Here is an 18,302-nt window from a genome sequence, read left to right as displayed (position 1 = left end):
CGGACCTATTTTTTTTTTAAAACCGTGATTATTGTTTATAATGGGTTCTATACAACATTGACGGATATCTTACCTTAAAGAGAAATAATTTATTTTCCATTGAGTACTTGATGAACAAAATTGGCCAAGTATTGACGAAGTTATGACTTGATGAATCGGGAAATTTATGAAAAATATGCTAGGTAGACATTTCCCTGTCCGGTCGAAATGTCGTCTCGGCTCTAATGGGTACATTAAAAACCAAGCCAAAATCACAAAATCTAAGCTTGTGGTGGTAAACAGTACCCATAACTGTGTTCATCCACAATCTCCTTTGGAGGTTTCATAACCCGTACTTTCTAGAAACTCAATTTAAACATCGTGTAGCTCACTTACTTTAACCGTCACCGCCATGTTCATTTTTCTCTCGGAACGCTTTCTCTAAATTAAGCACTCTATGGAAAGATATATTATTTTTCTTTAAGGTAAGATATCCGTCAATGCTGTATAGAGCCCATGTATTAAAATAATCACGGTTTTAGAAAAATAGGTCCGTTTTTCTCGACCGCCGAGTTCATACCCTTGATAATATAATATATATATGTATACTGTTAGTTTTAAAAAACCGTGCCAGGTCCCTGTGATCGGTTGTACACTATTATAATTTGATTTTCGTTCTTATTATGGAAATTTGCGTAGTAGTTTTTTCTATCAGGAACAATTTTTTTATCAGAAAATCGTCAAAATACTTGTTTGGACTCACTTACAGTATTGTGTCCATCAAGGATTTATACGTCCTTGGTGTCCATAGACCATTTTGTAGAATGTAGAATATAAAAAAGTCATTAACTGTTTTAAGATTAAACTACGTGTATTTTGTATTCCGAATGTATTACACATAAAGCTCTATTGATATAGCGACAAAAAATCATTTTTTTCCGGATTGCGAGTTCTTAACCGGCAACTATTTCCATCTTTCAAGCGTCTTAGTGATTGCTACGTGTGTATTCCAAAATGGAGTCCATCGAGAATGGCTCACCGCGACTGACAAACTCCAAATTTGAAGGTTCGCCGACACGTCTGTATTTTGCAGTTGCATGCACATGTTTATTAACACTTTCTTTCGGGTTCACCATTGGGTACAGCTCTCCAGCAATCCCAGATCTTGAGAAGGCAGGTTTATTAGATGGTAAATCGCAGTCGGCATGGTTTGGTTCTCTGTTGACAGTTGGTGCAATATTTGGAGGTCCGTTTGCTGGGTATAGCATCGAGAGATTAGGACGAAAATTCACAATCACCTTTTCCTCAATTATTTTTGCCGTTGGTGGCATGATAATGGCAAATGCACATTCTGTAACTCCACTATATATTGGTCGTTTCCTAGTGGGATGGGCCAGTGGACAGACGACTGTGTGTGCCCCTGTTTACATTGCAGAAATCGCCACAAAGTCCCTTCGAGGTTTACTAGGATCTTGTGTACAGCTTTCAATCACCATAGGGATACTGATTGCTTACGCAAGTGGCATGACACTTACCTGGAGCAAGTTGGCAGTTATTGGAACATTTCCCGCATTTGCAACAATAATTGCTATGTTTTTCCTGCCAGAAACACCAAGATGGCTTCTGATGAAAAATCAAAGACATGCAGCCTTGAGAGCATTAAGTACAATCAGGGGACCACATACTGCTGTTGAGGAGGAATGTCGTGATATTGAGGAGGGACTAGATACCCAAGAATCTTTTTCATTCGCTGAGTTCCAGAAACCCGAACTGCTGCGACCGTTATGTATCTCTCTTGCCATTATGGCATTTCAGCAATTCAGTGGCATCAACGCTGTCATGTTTTATACCGTGTCAATATTCAATAGTGCTGGATTTAAAAAGAGTGCAGAAGCCACAGTAATTATTGGTGCTGTTCAGGTCGTGGCCACAGCTGTGGCATGTGTCCTGATGGACAGAGCTGGACGACGTAAACTTCTAATTATTGCCGGCTCAGTCATGGTGCTTGCATGTGGCTTATTTGGCCTGTACTTTATGATAAATTCCCAAAATGTGAGTTGGCTTGCAATAACAAGTTTGGTGTTGTACATTATTGGATTTTCACTCGGTTGGGGTCCCATACCTATGTTAGTGATGTCGGAAATCTTCCCCGCCAGGGCTCGTGGCACTGCCAGTGGTCTGGCAGCATTTACTAGTTGGTTCACAGCCTTTATCATAACAAAGGAATTTACTGTCCTCAACGAAGTGTTTGGCCAAGCAGGAACATTCTGGTTATTTGGCGTATGTTGCTTGTTTGCTGTGATGTTTGTGAATAAACATTTGCCAGAGACTAAAGGAAAGTCGTTAGAAGACATTGAGCTGTACTTTCTTGGACGAAGTATGATGCGTTAATTTTGGTGTGTCAAGTGACTTGCCATTTAAGGAAAAAAATACTAAAATTAACCTGTTTCTCTTGACTATTGATCAGAACATTAACACTCATGGGTGAAGAACTTTCCATGCATTTATTTGAATCTTTTACTAACATTTTGATTTCAAAAGATGAACTTGCATTTACAATTTTCATTTTGGGTCCAAGATGAGTATGAAGACCTTAAGCTAAAACTAGTGTGGTTTGATATAGATCTACATCTACACTGTATATGTATGGTCTGTAATTTAATTTTCTGCCTTTTTAAATTAGTCATTAAAAGAAAAGTTAAATATAACCTTCTGGATTGACAAACTTACGAGAACATTTGGCCGGCAATATTAAGAAATCTTATGACCTATCTTGTGGGAAAACAATTCTTAACTAAGCATTCCCAGTGCTATATTTTATCAGTACTGATTGTATGCATAGATGGTTTGTATTCTTCTATACATTTTGTATTTGCCTATTACAGAGTTACCTGCCCTTGTTGATAGGTAACAATTTAGACATCATTATTTTGTGTGCAAAATATCATATATTTTCACTCATACATTTGATTGTACAATCACAAGAGCAGACAACTCTGTAATATACAAAGATGGAAGACATAATTGTACAAACATACTCTTTTGGCATAGTCTTATTTTACACTTCTATAATAAATTTTTCTTTGTTTTCATACCAAATCTGGCTTTCTGATTGGCCAATATTTTTTTTGCATACCGCTATGAAAAAAAAATCAGAGAATGGCGCGAAACTCCGACGTTATCGTGACGTCACAATAGAGACATTGACGTTGCGTATTGATTCGGAAAAAAAATCCCTTGAAAAACCACTATAATGTTACATTTAAACATACTTCATTTTATCAAATAGAGTATAAAATTAATTATAAGTATTGATGTCACTATTTTTTAATTTTAACGGGTTATGAAAAAAAAATGTTTGCAAACTTTTGTGAGAATCCGCTACGCAGATTCACACAGTTTGCAAACAATTTTTTTTTCATACCCCGATAAAATAAAAAAAATAGTGACATCAATGCTTAAATATAGCAATGCTGTTGCAAAGTACATGGAATTTAATAAGTGGTATTGGACATACATAGGTGTCTTGCACAAACTTTCAAAGTAACATGCCAAAATACTAGATTTATGAGGGGGTATATATATGTTATATGAATTATTGCTTTTCCTGCATAATTAATTTTGTTGTTTTACTGTTTTTCAATATTATCATCTCCACATATATAAACATCATTTGATATTCATCTCCTATCATTAAATGCTAAAAGAAGTAATACAAGTATATTTTTACTTGCATTTTACGTTTATCAAATACTTTTCGTATATAAATTATGAAAATGTGTCATAAATTGTGAACTTCATTTGACAGATGGGCTATTACCTTGGTAGAAATTGACTGTTAAACATCCCAGGAATATGTACCGGTGTACCTGTATATTATATATATGTGGACTGGGTTGTTTTCAAGGTTATTGAGATTGGGTCCCTGTTGTTAAAACTATATTTGACAAGTGTTTTTGTTAAATCATGACTTTGGCAGTGTAACACATGACTACCTTAGATAATCATATGATCTAAAATGGCTCTATTTTTTTTGTATCCATACATTCCAAGAAGCAATGAAATCGTTAAAAAATCATGTAATTAATTTATTAACTTAATTCTCAGAAGCATTTTGCTTTCTCACAACATTACAGGTAAATATTTATCTATTCTTCATTAATGGGTATGCAAATGTTTGCCTATTATCCCAATAAATCCGTTTCTGATCCAAACTGTTACAGTATGTTGTAACATGTTGTTAATAGATAATATATATAGATTGTAATGCAGTGACTGTATCATTGATATCTTATTATCTGACCCCTATGCTGTAAAATTTTTTGAGATTTTAACAAAAACATAAAAACCAAATTTTAGCTGTTTGGGTTTTTTTCTTTTTTAAATTTTTTTGCAGTCTTTCTTTCAAGCCCTAGTAATATGACTTGATAATTTCTCAATATTTCCCATTTCAAATTTTGCCATCATATTGTTTTGTGAAATTGCGAAAATATCATCCCTGAGATAATAACTCTATCATACACATATATCTAGAAATGGATGGAAATACAATAGTATGAAATATATAGATTCAGTTAATGCAAAATATACCTTGTAGACTGTTAGACTGTGCTCTTTAGAATTTTCAGATTGCAATGACCAAACAAGTACCTATATCAAGATCTCACATTTCATAATAAAATCACTCCTAGAGGAAAAGAATACAATAGTGTAATATTTATCAAAGCTGACTTATGAAATCCAAAACATATGGTTTGGAATCCAAGATAGATTTGCAAAATATAGAAGTGTGTGTTTATTTTTAAATTTTCCTGCTATTCTGAGTTGGATGATATTAAAGGTCTTTTAAACTATGGCACTAGTTTTACTACTTAGATCTCATAATTTTTACTAAGTAAGTACAGTCTACTTTATTATTGCACACTGCAGATACATGTACAACGTATGTGAAAAAATAACCATGCCTTACCTTGATGTAAAAACGTAAATTGTGATACAATGTATTTTGTTGGAGTTTTTCTACATGTGCTCTTGATATTAAGCTACTCTTAAGAGTTTTGCTGTAAAAGCTGAAATTTTTGATATATGTTAGAATATCATATTTTTTTATTTGCATCACTTTCAAGACATTCACCAGCATCCTGTATACTCCAGGGGTTCCGATCACTTACAATCTCTACACCCCTGGACTGTCTCATAGAAAAATTGGAACCAACTGAACAGAACAGGTAATTTAGTCGTTTGATGTACATCAAAAGAGCCGTATAGCAGTACACTGTGGTTGACTGTGTGGCTTTGATGTTGGGCGTCGCTCTCTCTGTATTCTCTGTAAGGAAATCTTTGAAGGCCTGTGATTGGTTGAGATGTTTTCCGCTGAGCTGCCTCCAAATTTACTATGAGATAGTCCAGGGGTGTAGAGATCGTAAGTGATCGGAACCCCTGGAGTATCGAGGATGGTTCAGCAGAAGTCAAAATATTGTGTAAATAATCTTTGTTCATCTTGTGGCACAAATTACAGAGAAATTCAGTTTCTGTTCTCAAGTTCTTACTTAAAAACCAAATATTTAATCTGTGAAATTTATTTTCACGGTTTTATTTAGAAATGTGTATTTAACTTTTCATTATCGCAGTACTTTATTATTATCAGTAATATTTATATATAATTTATTTACCAACAGAAGTGAAATTTATATAAAACTTTTCATCTTCTTTTTTTTACTGCAAATGTTCCTCTTTAATTCTAATAAATTTATATGTATGTATTGTTGGGTTTGATGAAAAATAAAAGGTTAAAAACTTTTGAAAACTTTATTTTCATCTTATTACATGACCATGTAATAATGGCATATTGTGCAACATCAATATTGTATGAATTAGAATTGCATGTACTTATTAAATAGGTCCACTACCTTTTCCGAAACAAAATGAAAAATGAAGAATAACAAGAAACTTTGTATTGATAGCCTCAGATGAGGTTACAACACCAAACAAATGCGAGTTTTCCAACATTATCTATGTTAACAATCATTGAATCAAGATTTATTTCACCGTTGTGCCGTCCAGTGCAGTGATAATCAAGTAACGCCTGCATGTAATTAGGATCGCAGCGGTAAACATAATACGACACATGTATGAAAATTAAGATTCAATTTATAATTAAATGGGTTAGATAGTGATAAGGGCAGTATCTATGTTAAGCTAATAACTTTTGGGACTCTAAATAATATCTTGTTTGTTTCGCATTAAATCCCATTTTTAAAACTCAAATGTTTCAGAAAGGTAGTGGGCCTTTAATGAAATCTATAAAACACAAATAGAGATGCTAATTTTGGCAGCAAGTGAAACTTTTATTATATTTCATAAAGATTATGGCCAAAAAATATATTTATACCTTTCGGTCACATTTGATACTGAAACGGACATGAAACAAGGGGGGATTACTCTAACAAAAACATACATCTATTGCACCACCATTACAGTACATTTTTACTAGTATGTAACAAACATGATGACATCAATAAAGTGGCACATGTAGAGAGAGCTAGACCATCTATCAAAGGGAATGGAAAATAATCAAAATTATTTGGACACTACATCCTTAATTAGTGAAAGAGTTAATCAAGTGGGTTAGAAGAGAAGAATTTCGTTAATATTTGATAACAAATGAAGAGTTCTTTCCCCTTGCAGAAAAGTTGAAAAGTTCTTTTAATTCTCTTATAAGAACAAATGAAGAGCTTGTTTCCCCAGAGTGAAGAATTCATTACCTTACAAGCAAAAGTGATTAATTTAATGAAGATTTATTTTTCTTCACAGATGATAAGTGAAAAGTTTATTGTTTCCCTCTGTTTATTGTTTCTCTACTGATATTAAGCAAAGAACTCTTCCTAGAAATAAGTGGAGAGTTCCTCTTCTTACAGGAAGTAAGTGAATACTGATAAATTGTCTAAGTCACTGTTTAACCCCCTGTCGCACAGGACTTTTTTAAATAAAATTTAATCTCTCGCGCGTCTTTTTAAATAAAATTTAAAGTCTTGTATAAAATTTAAAGTCTTGTATGACGTAACATTCGCGTCTATGAACAATGTTCTTCTGTTTTTTGTCTATAACATCATAACCCAAAAGATTTTGAGAATAATGCTTAAATATCAGTATATATATTTAAAAGCATAAGCGTATTGAAAATCTGGTTTTAATGAGATTTAAAATAATGGTCCCATAATAGAAACAGTGCCATATGAGTGAATTGCTAACCACAACAACATCTCAGCAAGATCATATATAATATGTACTGTCTCAACATGCAGAATTACAAATCACTTTAATTAACCTTTGACACTTTTTTTTTTTTTAAATGACAATTTGTCAAAATGTGCCAATGAAGGTAACAAATGATGAACTACTGTACACTGTTGTTCTCTAGCTATCACAGAAGTAGTTGCGTGTGAGGTCGACACAGTCAGTATTCAGCACTAGAATCTCTCCTCTAGCTCCTTTGTCCTTGAGATGACATCATCAACGCTGTATAGTCATTAGGATATCTTGAATGTCATCAATTGTGCTCATACTGGAAGACAAATAAAATCAACATTTTACCAATAATTTCATGAAGTGGATGTGTTGCCTGCAACCTCCCAATAGGATTTTCACGAAACAAGAACCAATTAAGTCTCAAATTTTGGAAGTTATATCAAACAACTTCTTTGGGTAAATGAACACTGCAAACAGTTTTAGCTTAACAAGAAAACTGAGTTAATACACATGAGGGTTTCTGTTATTTTTTCTAAAAGTGACCTTGACCTTTGAGCTTCTTGACTTGAAAATCAATCCCACACAAGGCACTTGATCAGGTGAAGGCACTTTGAAAAAATAATTTTTCTTATCGTGTGCTGGTGACCTTTAACCTTCTGACCTGAAACACTATCCCGAGCAATTATATCCTATATGGAATTAAGTACTGATTGCTCATGCACCAAAGGCAAAATAAATTATTTTGTATTATTTTTTGTGTTAATTATACACATATATACACGATTAAACACCAATTATTGTTCAAATGATGAATATTATTTATGCTCTGTCAGCGATGGAGCATCTTTAATTGTGTTTTATAATTTAATTCTTGGACAGTGTGACTTACCTCCTAACCACAGCTGCTTGTCTATAAATAAACAAAATCAAATCAAAGGATTAAATTTTGACTATTGATATGATTTACATTATACAAACAGACATTTTCCTTCTCAAAACTTGTCCATTAAATACTTAAAAAGTTGATATTATTTCACATCTGATAAAATACATGAAACCTGGATTGATCATAGAGTTGTTAAAATACAAACTGAGGAAGTTAACAAGAGATCCCAGAGGGATCTTGGCGCCCACCAAAGAATGATCTATGTCTGACAATGGAAAGAGGGATCTTTTCTCTGCTTTTCAAACTTTTGCAAACATACTACATATAAAATTTGAGACAGATCGCTTCAGTGCTTTCTGAGATATAGCAGCAACAAACTTCAACTATCAAAATCCAAGATGGCTCCTTGGTGGCCATCTTGTTGATCCATCGGTCCCAAATCGAAATATGCACAACAATGGCCCTAGGGGAACCTATATATGAAATTTGAGACAGATTCATTCAATACTTTCTGAGAAATAGCGATAACAAACTTTAACTATCAAAATCCAAAATGGCAGCCTGGCGGCCATTTTGTTTACCGATCGATCCAAAAACGCATTATACACAACTAGAGCCCTAGGGAACATACATATGAAATTTGAGAAAGATCCCTTCAGTACTTTGTGAGAAATAGCAATAACAATCTTTAACTATCAAAATCAAAGATGGCTGCCTGGCGGCCATCTTGTTGACCGATTGGTCCCAAAACGCAATATGCACAACAAGGGTCCTAGGGGAACCTACATATGAAATTTGAGAAAAATTCCTTCAGTACTTTCTGAGAAATAGCGATAACAAACTTTAACTATCAAAATCCAAGATGGCTGACTGGTGGCCATCTTGTTGACCGATTGGTCCCAAAATACAATATGCACAACTAGGGCCCTAGGGGAACCTACATATGAAATTTGAGACAGATCCCTTCAGCACTTTCTGAGAAATAGCGATAACAAACTTTAAGTATCAAAATCCAAGATGGCTGCCTGGCGGCCATCTTGTTGACCGATTGGTCCCAAAATGCAAAATGCACAACTAGGGCCATAGGGGAACCTACATATGAAATGTGAGACAGATCCCTTCAGTACTTTCTGAGAAATAGCGATAACAAGAATTGTTAACTGATGGACAGACGGACGTAAGGACGGACGACGGACCACGGACAAAAAGCTATTTAATAGCCCACCATCTGATGATGGTGAGCTAAACAGTAAAAACAACTTCTAATTTTAAAACTGTTCAGTTTCAGAAATATATATTTCTTATTGCATTAAAGTTCATTTAAATCCAGATAATAGATTTTATATACTTACTGGAATTCAAGCTGATTTTTTATATTCATCATTTTCTTTAATGACTGAAATGGGAAATAAACAGAAGTCAACATCAATAATTCATGTCTCTGATAACATTGCTGCTAAATGATTGGTGTAACATGTAGATTGATGCCTCATGAACCGTAGGATGAACAAAAATGACACTCTGATTGGTTTGATTAGGCTATGCAAAACAATTTTTGTGTTTTGGTAACCCTATAGGTCCTATAGAATCAGTTCTGCATAGTTTGTAACCAATCTTGGGCATACAGAAACATCCATGGGGGATTAGAGTTCGTATAGATCTTGACTCTGACCACCCTGGGACAGAAGCTAGGGGCCCAATACAGGGAAATTGAGGTTCATGTAGCAATCCTTTAAATTACTACAAGTAATAAAGTTCTGCAATGATAGTAACCAATATTGGCAAGAAACATTCTCAGAGGAAAGGGAACAGAGTTTGTATACATTTTACATTGTAAGAGAAACCAAAAGGGGAAAATAGAGAGGTTATTTCTTTAAATTGCTATTGCATACCTAACTACCGGTAGTCACAAAGGTCTGTGTGGCTTGATTTGTACCCAAAGTCAAGCAATAACTTTGTGAGAAGGGGCATTAACTGAGTTAATATAAATGATGAAACTGAACAACCCTCCCCTCTCCCAGCAATGTGAGACTTTTTAGGGAAAAAAGATGTATTAATTAAGCTCTTTAAAATACTATCCTTTGATAAAAGGGGACTGATGGTATCTGAATATTTGCACTGTCTGAAATTATTTTACAATCACTCATACACTAACCAGATGACAGCATGCTTGTAGGACAAATAGGAAATTTGTTTAAATTATTTCTTCTCTTTGAAATTTTCTCTTTTCAATATTTACATGACAAATACAGCCTTTGGGTCTCTTATTTCATGAACCTATTGATATGTATGAAATTTGAGAAATGATAAATACTGATTTGATATAGAAATTTAAGATTTTCATGAGGAATTGAAAGAAAGATAGAGTTATACATGCATAAAATGATATTATAAAAAGACAATAGGCCCATGGGCCTTAACGGTCACCTGACATCCAAAAGTAATTTGTCATTTAAGGGCCAACATAATAGCTATGAGGGACTTTAAAATATGGTGTGTTAATTTTTTCCCTCTTGTATTCAACACAGAAGCTGAAGTAAATATGACTGATGTTGATGAAACTCTGTATGCAATGAGGTCTTCGATGAATTTGCATACTGGAACAATTTATCATAACTGACATATGGTTGTTATTTTTCTTTCTAATCTTATCATCCAAATTTGGTCCCCACTGGGCTCCACCCCTCAGCCTTTGGGGATGAGACAGGGTCAAAATGACATAATAGCAAAATGTCCTCTTGTGGTTATAATGTGAATCAAACGTTTGAACAATTTCCAGTAGAAAATAAACAATATATACCCAAGAAGTATTCAATATAAACTATAGCAAACTTAGCCTCCTCCCCAGGGGCAAACAAAGAGGCCAAGGGTTATAAAATTCACAATTCTGATAAAGCACCACAATATCTTTAGAACACAAGGTCCAATAATAGCATTATTACAAAGGACATGAACTCTATAATATAGTTACCGTCGAAAAATTCCCTTTTTCAAACTCATCCTAGATCTTGTTGATATAAGGCTACATACAGAGTTTCATCAAAATCAGTTCACATTTACTAAAGTTATCTTGTTCACAAGCACAATGATAAAATTAGAACAAAGGGCAATAACTTGTACATTACTGTCAAATTATTCCCATTTTTGACCTTGTACGAAATCTTGTTGATATAAGGCTACATACAAAGTTTCATCAACCTCGGTTAACATTTACTCAAGTCATCATGTTCACAAAGTAAAGTTAACGCACGATGGACAATAGGCTATTGCAGTAGGTCACTATGACGTATGGTCAGGTGACCTAAAAATAGTAACAGTGACCTTGACCTGGCAATCCTGAAACTGTATCTTGTCGAAAATATTATGGTCCTTTAAATTTGTGTGAAGTTTGATCAAAATCACTCAAGGAATGAAGCCGCTAGAGCACTGAAAAGGATTTTCTAAAAATAGTAACGGTGACCTTGACCTTGACCCTGCAACCTTGAAACTCAAACTTTTTCAGTCCTTTGTATTTGTGTGCAGTTTGATCAAAATCAATCACTCAAGGAATGAAGCCGCTAGAGTGCTGACAAAGAAATTATCTAAAAAAAGTAACAGTGACCTTGACCTTAGTTTGGCAATCTTCACAATCAAACTTGTCCAAGATATTATGATCCTTTGTCTATGTTTGAAGTGTGATCAAAATCACTCAAGTAATGAAGCCGCTAGAGTGCTTATAGGGATTTTCTAAAAATAGTAGCAGTGACCTTGAACTTGACCCAGCAACCCTAAAACTCGATCTCGTCCGAGATCTTGTTAATATTAAGCTACATACAAAGTTTCATCAATCTTGGTTCACATTTACTCAAATTATCGTGTTCACAACAAAAAGTTAACCCACGACGCACAACGACGGACAAAAGGCTATCGCAATAGGTCACCATGACCTATGGTCAGGTGACCTAAAAACACGTCTTAAAGGTCTTTATTAAATTCTATCAACTCAAAGATTAAACTAGAAATTATCACCAGGACAATTTGACGGGCTTTTCACCTAAACGGTATTCCGGTCAAGGTCATTTATATTAACAAACTTGACAGCCATTTATTTCAGCATCCTGCAGGCCTAATATAAGATCTCTAGGCCTTCCAGAACTTCAGAAGAAGACATTTGGATATTTTAGATTTTTTGGCCCCTGTGACCTTGAATATAGGTCAAGGTCAATCATATTGAAACACTTGGTAGTCATTTATGTCAGCATGCTACATGCCTAATATTAGGTGTCTAGGCCTTCTACAATTTCAAAAGAAGATTTATTAATGATTTTGTCAAAAAATTGCACTTTTGAACTTTGACCCTTATTTACAACCGAAAGTTCACTGTACTTTCACTGGATCATTTCCATTGCTCTAAAATCACAAGCACTCTGTGACCTGGGATGAAGGTCAAGGTCGTTTATTTTTTTCAAACCTGATAGTCAACTACCTTAGCATACTTCATGTACAATATCAAGCCTCTATACAATGTAGAACATGACAAGAAGATGTATTCGTGATTTTCACCGAAAGCGGCGAATTTGCAATATGAGTCAATGATCAACCGAAAGTTGACATTTAGAGAAAAATGAACAATTACAAAGTTTCTCAGTATGCTATTCTACATAACATATAAAAAATTCAAAGGAATTAGCTCTGTGGTTAACGAATTATGGCTGTCTAGGTAAAACCGGAAGTGACGTCATTGCGGCCATATTTGAATTTGAATCAACACCATATTAACAAGAATTGTTCACGGTGATAAGTGGAAGATCTAGTGTGAGTTTGGGCTTGATTTGACTGGTGGAGTCAGAGGAGATGTTTAAAATATAATTGTTGAATTTTGCAAAATATTCTTAGTTAAACATTAATTACATCATAAAACATTAATTAGTAGACCAATTTTAAATTTGGAGACATCAAAACCTTCAGAATGACATACTGCAGCGATTTTATGCAAAAAGTTGGGAAAAAAATGAAAAACAACAAAAAATTCTAAAAATAGTCAATTTTGGTAAACTTTGACCTCTAGCGAGCTTTTTAACGAGACATATTTTGTGGAGACATGTAATGGGTAAAAATTAGATATTTTCATTCCCTACAATAAATTACCTTCAGATTTGAAATAGCTTTCATACCTTTTGAGTTATAGCAGTTTTGTGTTTTTAGGTTTTACGTCATGGTGGCCATTTTGGATCGTTTGACCTACTTAATTATGTTCATGGAACACCTTGAGATACAAGATTTTAACATGCTGAAATAATTTTTATCCTTTGTCTTACCGTTTGACTGACAGAGCGTTCACAAAATCAGGAATAATAATAATAATAATTTAATAAGAATAAGAAACTTAACGAAAACAATAGGTCTTTTCACCATTTGGTGAAAAGCCCTAAATACTAGTAGTAATAGAACTCTTTCACTTTATCTTATGCTGATGACTGCCACTCTGTAATGTAATTGTAATTTTGCAATGACCTCTTTTTGTACTATAGTTACTAGTACATTGACTTAAACCAGCTGAATAACATGTAACATCAACAAAAGTTCAACAGCAAAAAAGCAACCTATTAAGGCAATATTACACCCAATTATTTTCAGAACTCACCTCTGAAGAATTTTGAATAATATTTTCTTGATAGCTAAAATTCTTCTCAGCCTGTGATAAAAGCTGAAATGGAAAAATACTTTCAAAACTGTTTTGATTAGCTGGAATAAAAGCGACACTACAGTAGCATCTTTAATTCTGTTATTGAGGTTCTATATAATATACCGGGTACATGAATTCCATTTATACAATACAATTATTCAGACATTTGTGTATTGCTGTAGAACAAGGACTTATATGAGAAGAATAAGTCACACTGGGTTTTAGGTAAGTACAGCACAGAATTATGTGTTTGTGCACTGACTGTGACGTTGGGCGACTACTGATTTTCCTTTGATATCTGCTGGCGTAGCCTTTCTATCTTGCAGGTGCGAGGGTTACCATCTTACTTTCTGAAGCGTTGTTGTATTATCGACAACTTTATATTGATTTGGTTTATTACACATATCAAATGTCAAACAATATAGACAATAATATAAACATACAAATATCATCAGCTTACATCATACACACCATCAGTACGGAACAGAACAGCTATTATAATGATTTATGTATATATTCTGATCAATACTTAAAAAACGTATCACTATAAAAAATCTAACAAATCGCTATACAGCTTTCTATAATAAACTAACTAACCTACTGTCTTAGTGTATAAAGAATCCCTAAAATGTGCTTGTACATTACCTCCACACTGTCTTACTATATATACCTATCATTTCGCTTGTACATTACGTACTCCACACTGAACTACTATATAACCTATCATTTCGCTTGTACATTAACTCCACACTGAACTACTATATATACCTATCATTTCGCTTGTACATTACGTACTCCACGACTATCCTAACTAATAATTTTATATTCCTAACCTATCCATAATCCGAAAACCTATCATATGTGCTGATACCTCACGTATTTCACACATTTTACCAAGCTAAATTAAACCTAAATAATATCTTATAGTTCCTAACAAATGCTTAAAGCTTATTAACTAATCAGCAATTCGAAATATACTGATAAAACTGTATCGAAGTACTTATGAAAAAATGCAAAAAGTTACCTTTCTATATGAGTCGCCTCCCTTACGCTGTTTGCTGTTCTGAACCTCCAAAACCTACAGCTCAGCTGTTTTTCATAGTAGAGTTCAAGTGCCACAATATCAATGACAACAACAAATGCAATATAAAGATTTAACTGTACATATTAATATTTATTATTCCTATGTAATAATTTACCATTTCCAAAATAACTACTATTTACAAAAGTACGCTCCTTAGCAACTTATAATACTAAAAATAACTACCTATAACAACCAGAAGTATGAAGTAAATTCACAAACTGACAACAGTTTGCGGGAATGTATAACAAACGTAATCATGTACGATAGCCATCCTCACATCATGAAGGCAATATCTAGAAATTCCAAATACACGGTAATACTATTATTACATATCATATATGACGATATTTACAATGTATAATCTGTACTCATTTACAATGTATAATCTGTATAGTATAAACACGTACACAGACGTAAGTCTAGCTTGTAACTGATGATCATTTACAATGTATAATCTGTATAGTATACACACGTACACAGACGTAAGTCTAGCTTGTAACTGATGATCATTTACAATGTATAATCTGTATAGTATATAACACGACACAGACGTAAGTCTAGCTTGTAACTGATGATCATTTACAATGTATAATCTGTATAGTCTATTGTAACTATGATCATTTCACTGTATAGTATAACACGCACACAGACGTAAGTCTAGCTTGTAACTGATGATCATTTACAATGTATAATCTGTATAGTATACACACGTACACAGACGTAAGTCTAGCTTGTAACTGATGATCATTTACAATGTATAATCTGTATAGTATACACACGTACACAGACGTAAGTCTAGCTTGTAACTGATGATCATTTACAATGTATAATCTGTATAGTATACACACGTACACAGACGTAAGTCTAGCTTGTAACTGATGATCATTTACAATGTATAATCTGTATAGTATACACACACGTACACAGACATAAGTCTAGCTTGTAACTGATGATCATTTACAATGTATAATCTGTATAGTATAAACACGTACACAGACGTATAAGTCTAGCTTGTAACTGATGATCATTTACAATGTATAATCTGTATAGTATAACACACGTACACAGACGTAAGTCTAGCTTGTAACTGATGATCATTTACAATGTATAATCTGTATAGTATACACACGTACACAGACGTAAGTCTAGCTTGTAACTGATGATCATTTACAATGTATAATCTGTATAGTATAACACGTACACAGACGTAAGTCTAGCTTGTAACTGATGATCATTTACAATGTATAATCTGTATAGTATACACACGTACACAGACGTAAGTCTAGCTTGTAACTGATGATCATTTACAATGTATAATCTGTATAGTATAGTATGATACATTTACAATGTATATCTTATAGTATACACACGTACACAGACGTAAGTCTAGCTTGTAACTGATGATCATTTACAATGTATAACTGTATAGTATACACACGTACACAGACGTAAGTCTAGCTTGTAACTGATGATCATTTACAATGTATAATCTGTATAGTATACCTACGCACACAGACGTAAGTCTAGCTTGTAACTGATGATCATTTACAATGTATAATCTGTATAGTATAAACACGTACACAGACATAAGTCTAGCTTGTAACTGATGATCATTTACAATGTATAATCTGTATAGTATACACACGTACACAGACGTAAGTCTAGCTTGTAACTGATGATCATTTACAATGTATAATCTGTATAGTATAAACACGTACACAGACGTAAGTCTAGCTTGTAACTGATGATCATTTACAATGTATAATCTGTATAGTATACACACGTACACAGACGTAAGTCTAGCTTGTAACTGATGATCATTTACAATGTATAATCTGTATAGTATACACACATACACAGACGTAAGTCTAGCTTGTAACTGATGATCATTTACAATGTATAATCTGTATAGTATACACACGTACACAGACGTAAGTCTAGCTTGTAACTGATGATCATTTACAATGTATAATCTGTATAGTATAAACACGTACACAGACGTAAGTCTAGCTTGTAACTGATGATCATTTACAATGTATAATCTGTATAGTATACACACGTACACAGAGGTATAAAGTCTAGCTTGTAACTGATGATCATTTACAATGTATAATCTGTATAGTATACACACGTACACAGACGTATAGTCTAGCTTGTAACTGATGATCATTTACAATGTATAATCTGTATAGTATACACACGTACACAGACGTATAAAGTCTAGCTTGTAACTGATGATCATTTACAATGTATAATCTGTATAGTATACATAGTATACACACGTACACAGACGTAAGTCTAGCTTGTAACTGATGATCATTTACAATGTATAATCTGTATAGTATACACACGTACACAGACGTAAGTCTAGCTTGTAACTGATGATCATTTACAATGTATAATCTGTATAGTATACACACGTACACAGACGTAAGTCTAGCTTGTAACTGATGATCATTTACAATGTATAATCTGTATAGTATACACACGTACACAGACATAAGTCTAGCTTGTAACTGATGATCATTTACAATGTATAATCTATCTAATATACACACATACACTGATGTAATAAGTCTAGCATTTTACATAACAATTACAAATTAACAAAGCCAAGTGAAATCCATTTTCACCACAAGCGTGCTGTTATTCCATGAGTTGTCTTATTTTTTAATGAAAACTTAAGACATTTCTTCTAAATATTCCGTCCTTAAAGGAATTACTAAACATTGTGAAATTTAATTAACTTTACATCGGTTTTTGTTTGACTCAATAAGACAAGTATTTGTTGAGGAATGTGGTTTTTATTCTCGGTATATAGGCGTCCCGCGTGGTGTTTAGTAGTGTAAAGAGACAGTGATCATGACTTATCCTTCTCACTTATAAATCCTTGCTGTAGACAAAAATGCAGTACTAGTGGTGATTGTGATATGGAGAAAATACAAAATACATATGTACAGATCATGTATCACTGAAATGATAAAACATAAAATAACCTGATGTTATTATAGATTGGACGTATACAGTTATTGAATCTCTCATGTATGTAGCCAGAGCCATTTAAATTCGTTGGCCATTAGCTATGTACACAGACCTGCATAATTATTTTCTAAATCATTGTCATGATCAGCTGACTGCAGTACATAACATGGCTAATGAGCTGCCTATATACATATACGGCCATACCTCGCTTGATTTCGATGATCTGACTATATATCTGGTGAGAGAGCCAAGATCTGCCATGTTCTGTGCGACCTTTTCATTAAGTCTTGTCTTCGTTTCTGCATTCCACTGGATTAAGTTCGAAGACATTTTTCTGTCATCTGCTTCGAGGAAGAAAAATATTGAAGCGTGTGACAGATACAGATTACATTGGATTGACTAGTTCAGGCACCGATGTGCGGATATTGTAATACGTAAATATCGTGCAGTTTATAGAA

The 18,302-nt window shown here is 33.7% G+C and overlaps 2 protein-coding genes across 2 annotated transcripts; one reads left to right on the top strand and one right to left on the bottom strand.

The window, feature by feature from the left end:
• Nucleotides 1-876: 876 nt before the first annotated feature.
• On the top strand, nucleotides 877-6,974 carry LOC138335144 (solute carrier family 2, facilitated glucose transporter member 8-like). Its single transcript, XM_069284092.1, has one exon. It carries the CDS (start codon nucleotides 994-996, stop codon nucleotides 2,368-2,370), a length of 1,377 nt encoding a protein of 458 aa, XP_069140193.1. The 5' UTR covers nucleotides 877-993; the 3' UTR covers nucleotides 2,371-6,974.
• A 46-nt stretch (nucleotides 6,975-7,020) lies between these two features.
• Nucleotides 7,021-18,223, bottom strand: LOC138335143 (BLOC-1-related complex subunit 7-like). Its single transcript, XM_069284091.1, has 5 exons — nucleotides 18,049-18,223; nucleotides 13,737-13,799; nucleotides 9,466-9,509; nucleotides 8,117-8,137; nucleotides 7,021-7,543 (listed from the first exon to the last, which is right to left on the bottom strand). Exons 1-5 carry the CDS (start codon nucleotides 18,172-18,174, stop codon nucleotides 7,492-7,494), a joined length of 306 nt encoding a protein of 101 aa, XP_069140192.1. The 5' UTR covers nucleotides 18,175-18,223; the 3' UTR covers nucleotides 7,021-7,491.
• Nucleotides 18,224-18,302: the final 79 nt, after the last annotated feature.

The sequence above is a fragment of the Argopecten irradians genome, chromosome 11 (genome assembly GCF_041381155.1).
Source record: "Argopecten irradians isolate NY chromosome 11, Ai_NY, whole genome shotgun sequence".
NCBI lineage: Eukaryota > Metazoa > Mollusca > Bivalvia > Pectinida > Pectinidae > Argopecten > Argopecten irradians.
This window is presented reverse-complemented; position numbering and strand designations above follow the sequence as displayed.

Excerpts from the sequence above, each read along its gene's own strand:
- LOC138335144 (XM_069284092.1), top strand. The coding sequence starts at position 994 with ATGGAGTCCATCGAGAATGGCTCACCGCGACTGACAAACTCCAAATTT.
- LOC138335143 (XM_069284091.1), bottom strand. The coding sequence starts at position 18,174 with ATGTCTTCGAACTTAATCCAGTGGAATGCAGAAACGAAGACAAGACTT. Across the intron at positions 9,510-13,736 it reads TTATTCAAAATTCTTCAGAG|TCATTAAAGAAAATGATGAA; the intron begins GTGAGTTCTGAA and ends TTCCCATTTCAG. Across the intron at positions 8,138-9,465 it reads AAAAATCAGCTTGAATTCCA|ACAAGCAGCTGTGGTTAGGA; the intron begins GTAAGTATATAA and ends GTTTATTTATAG.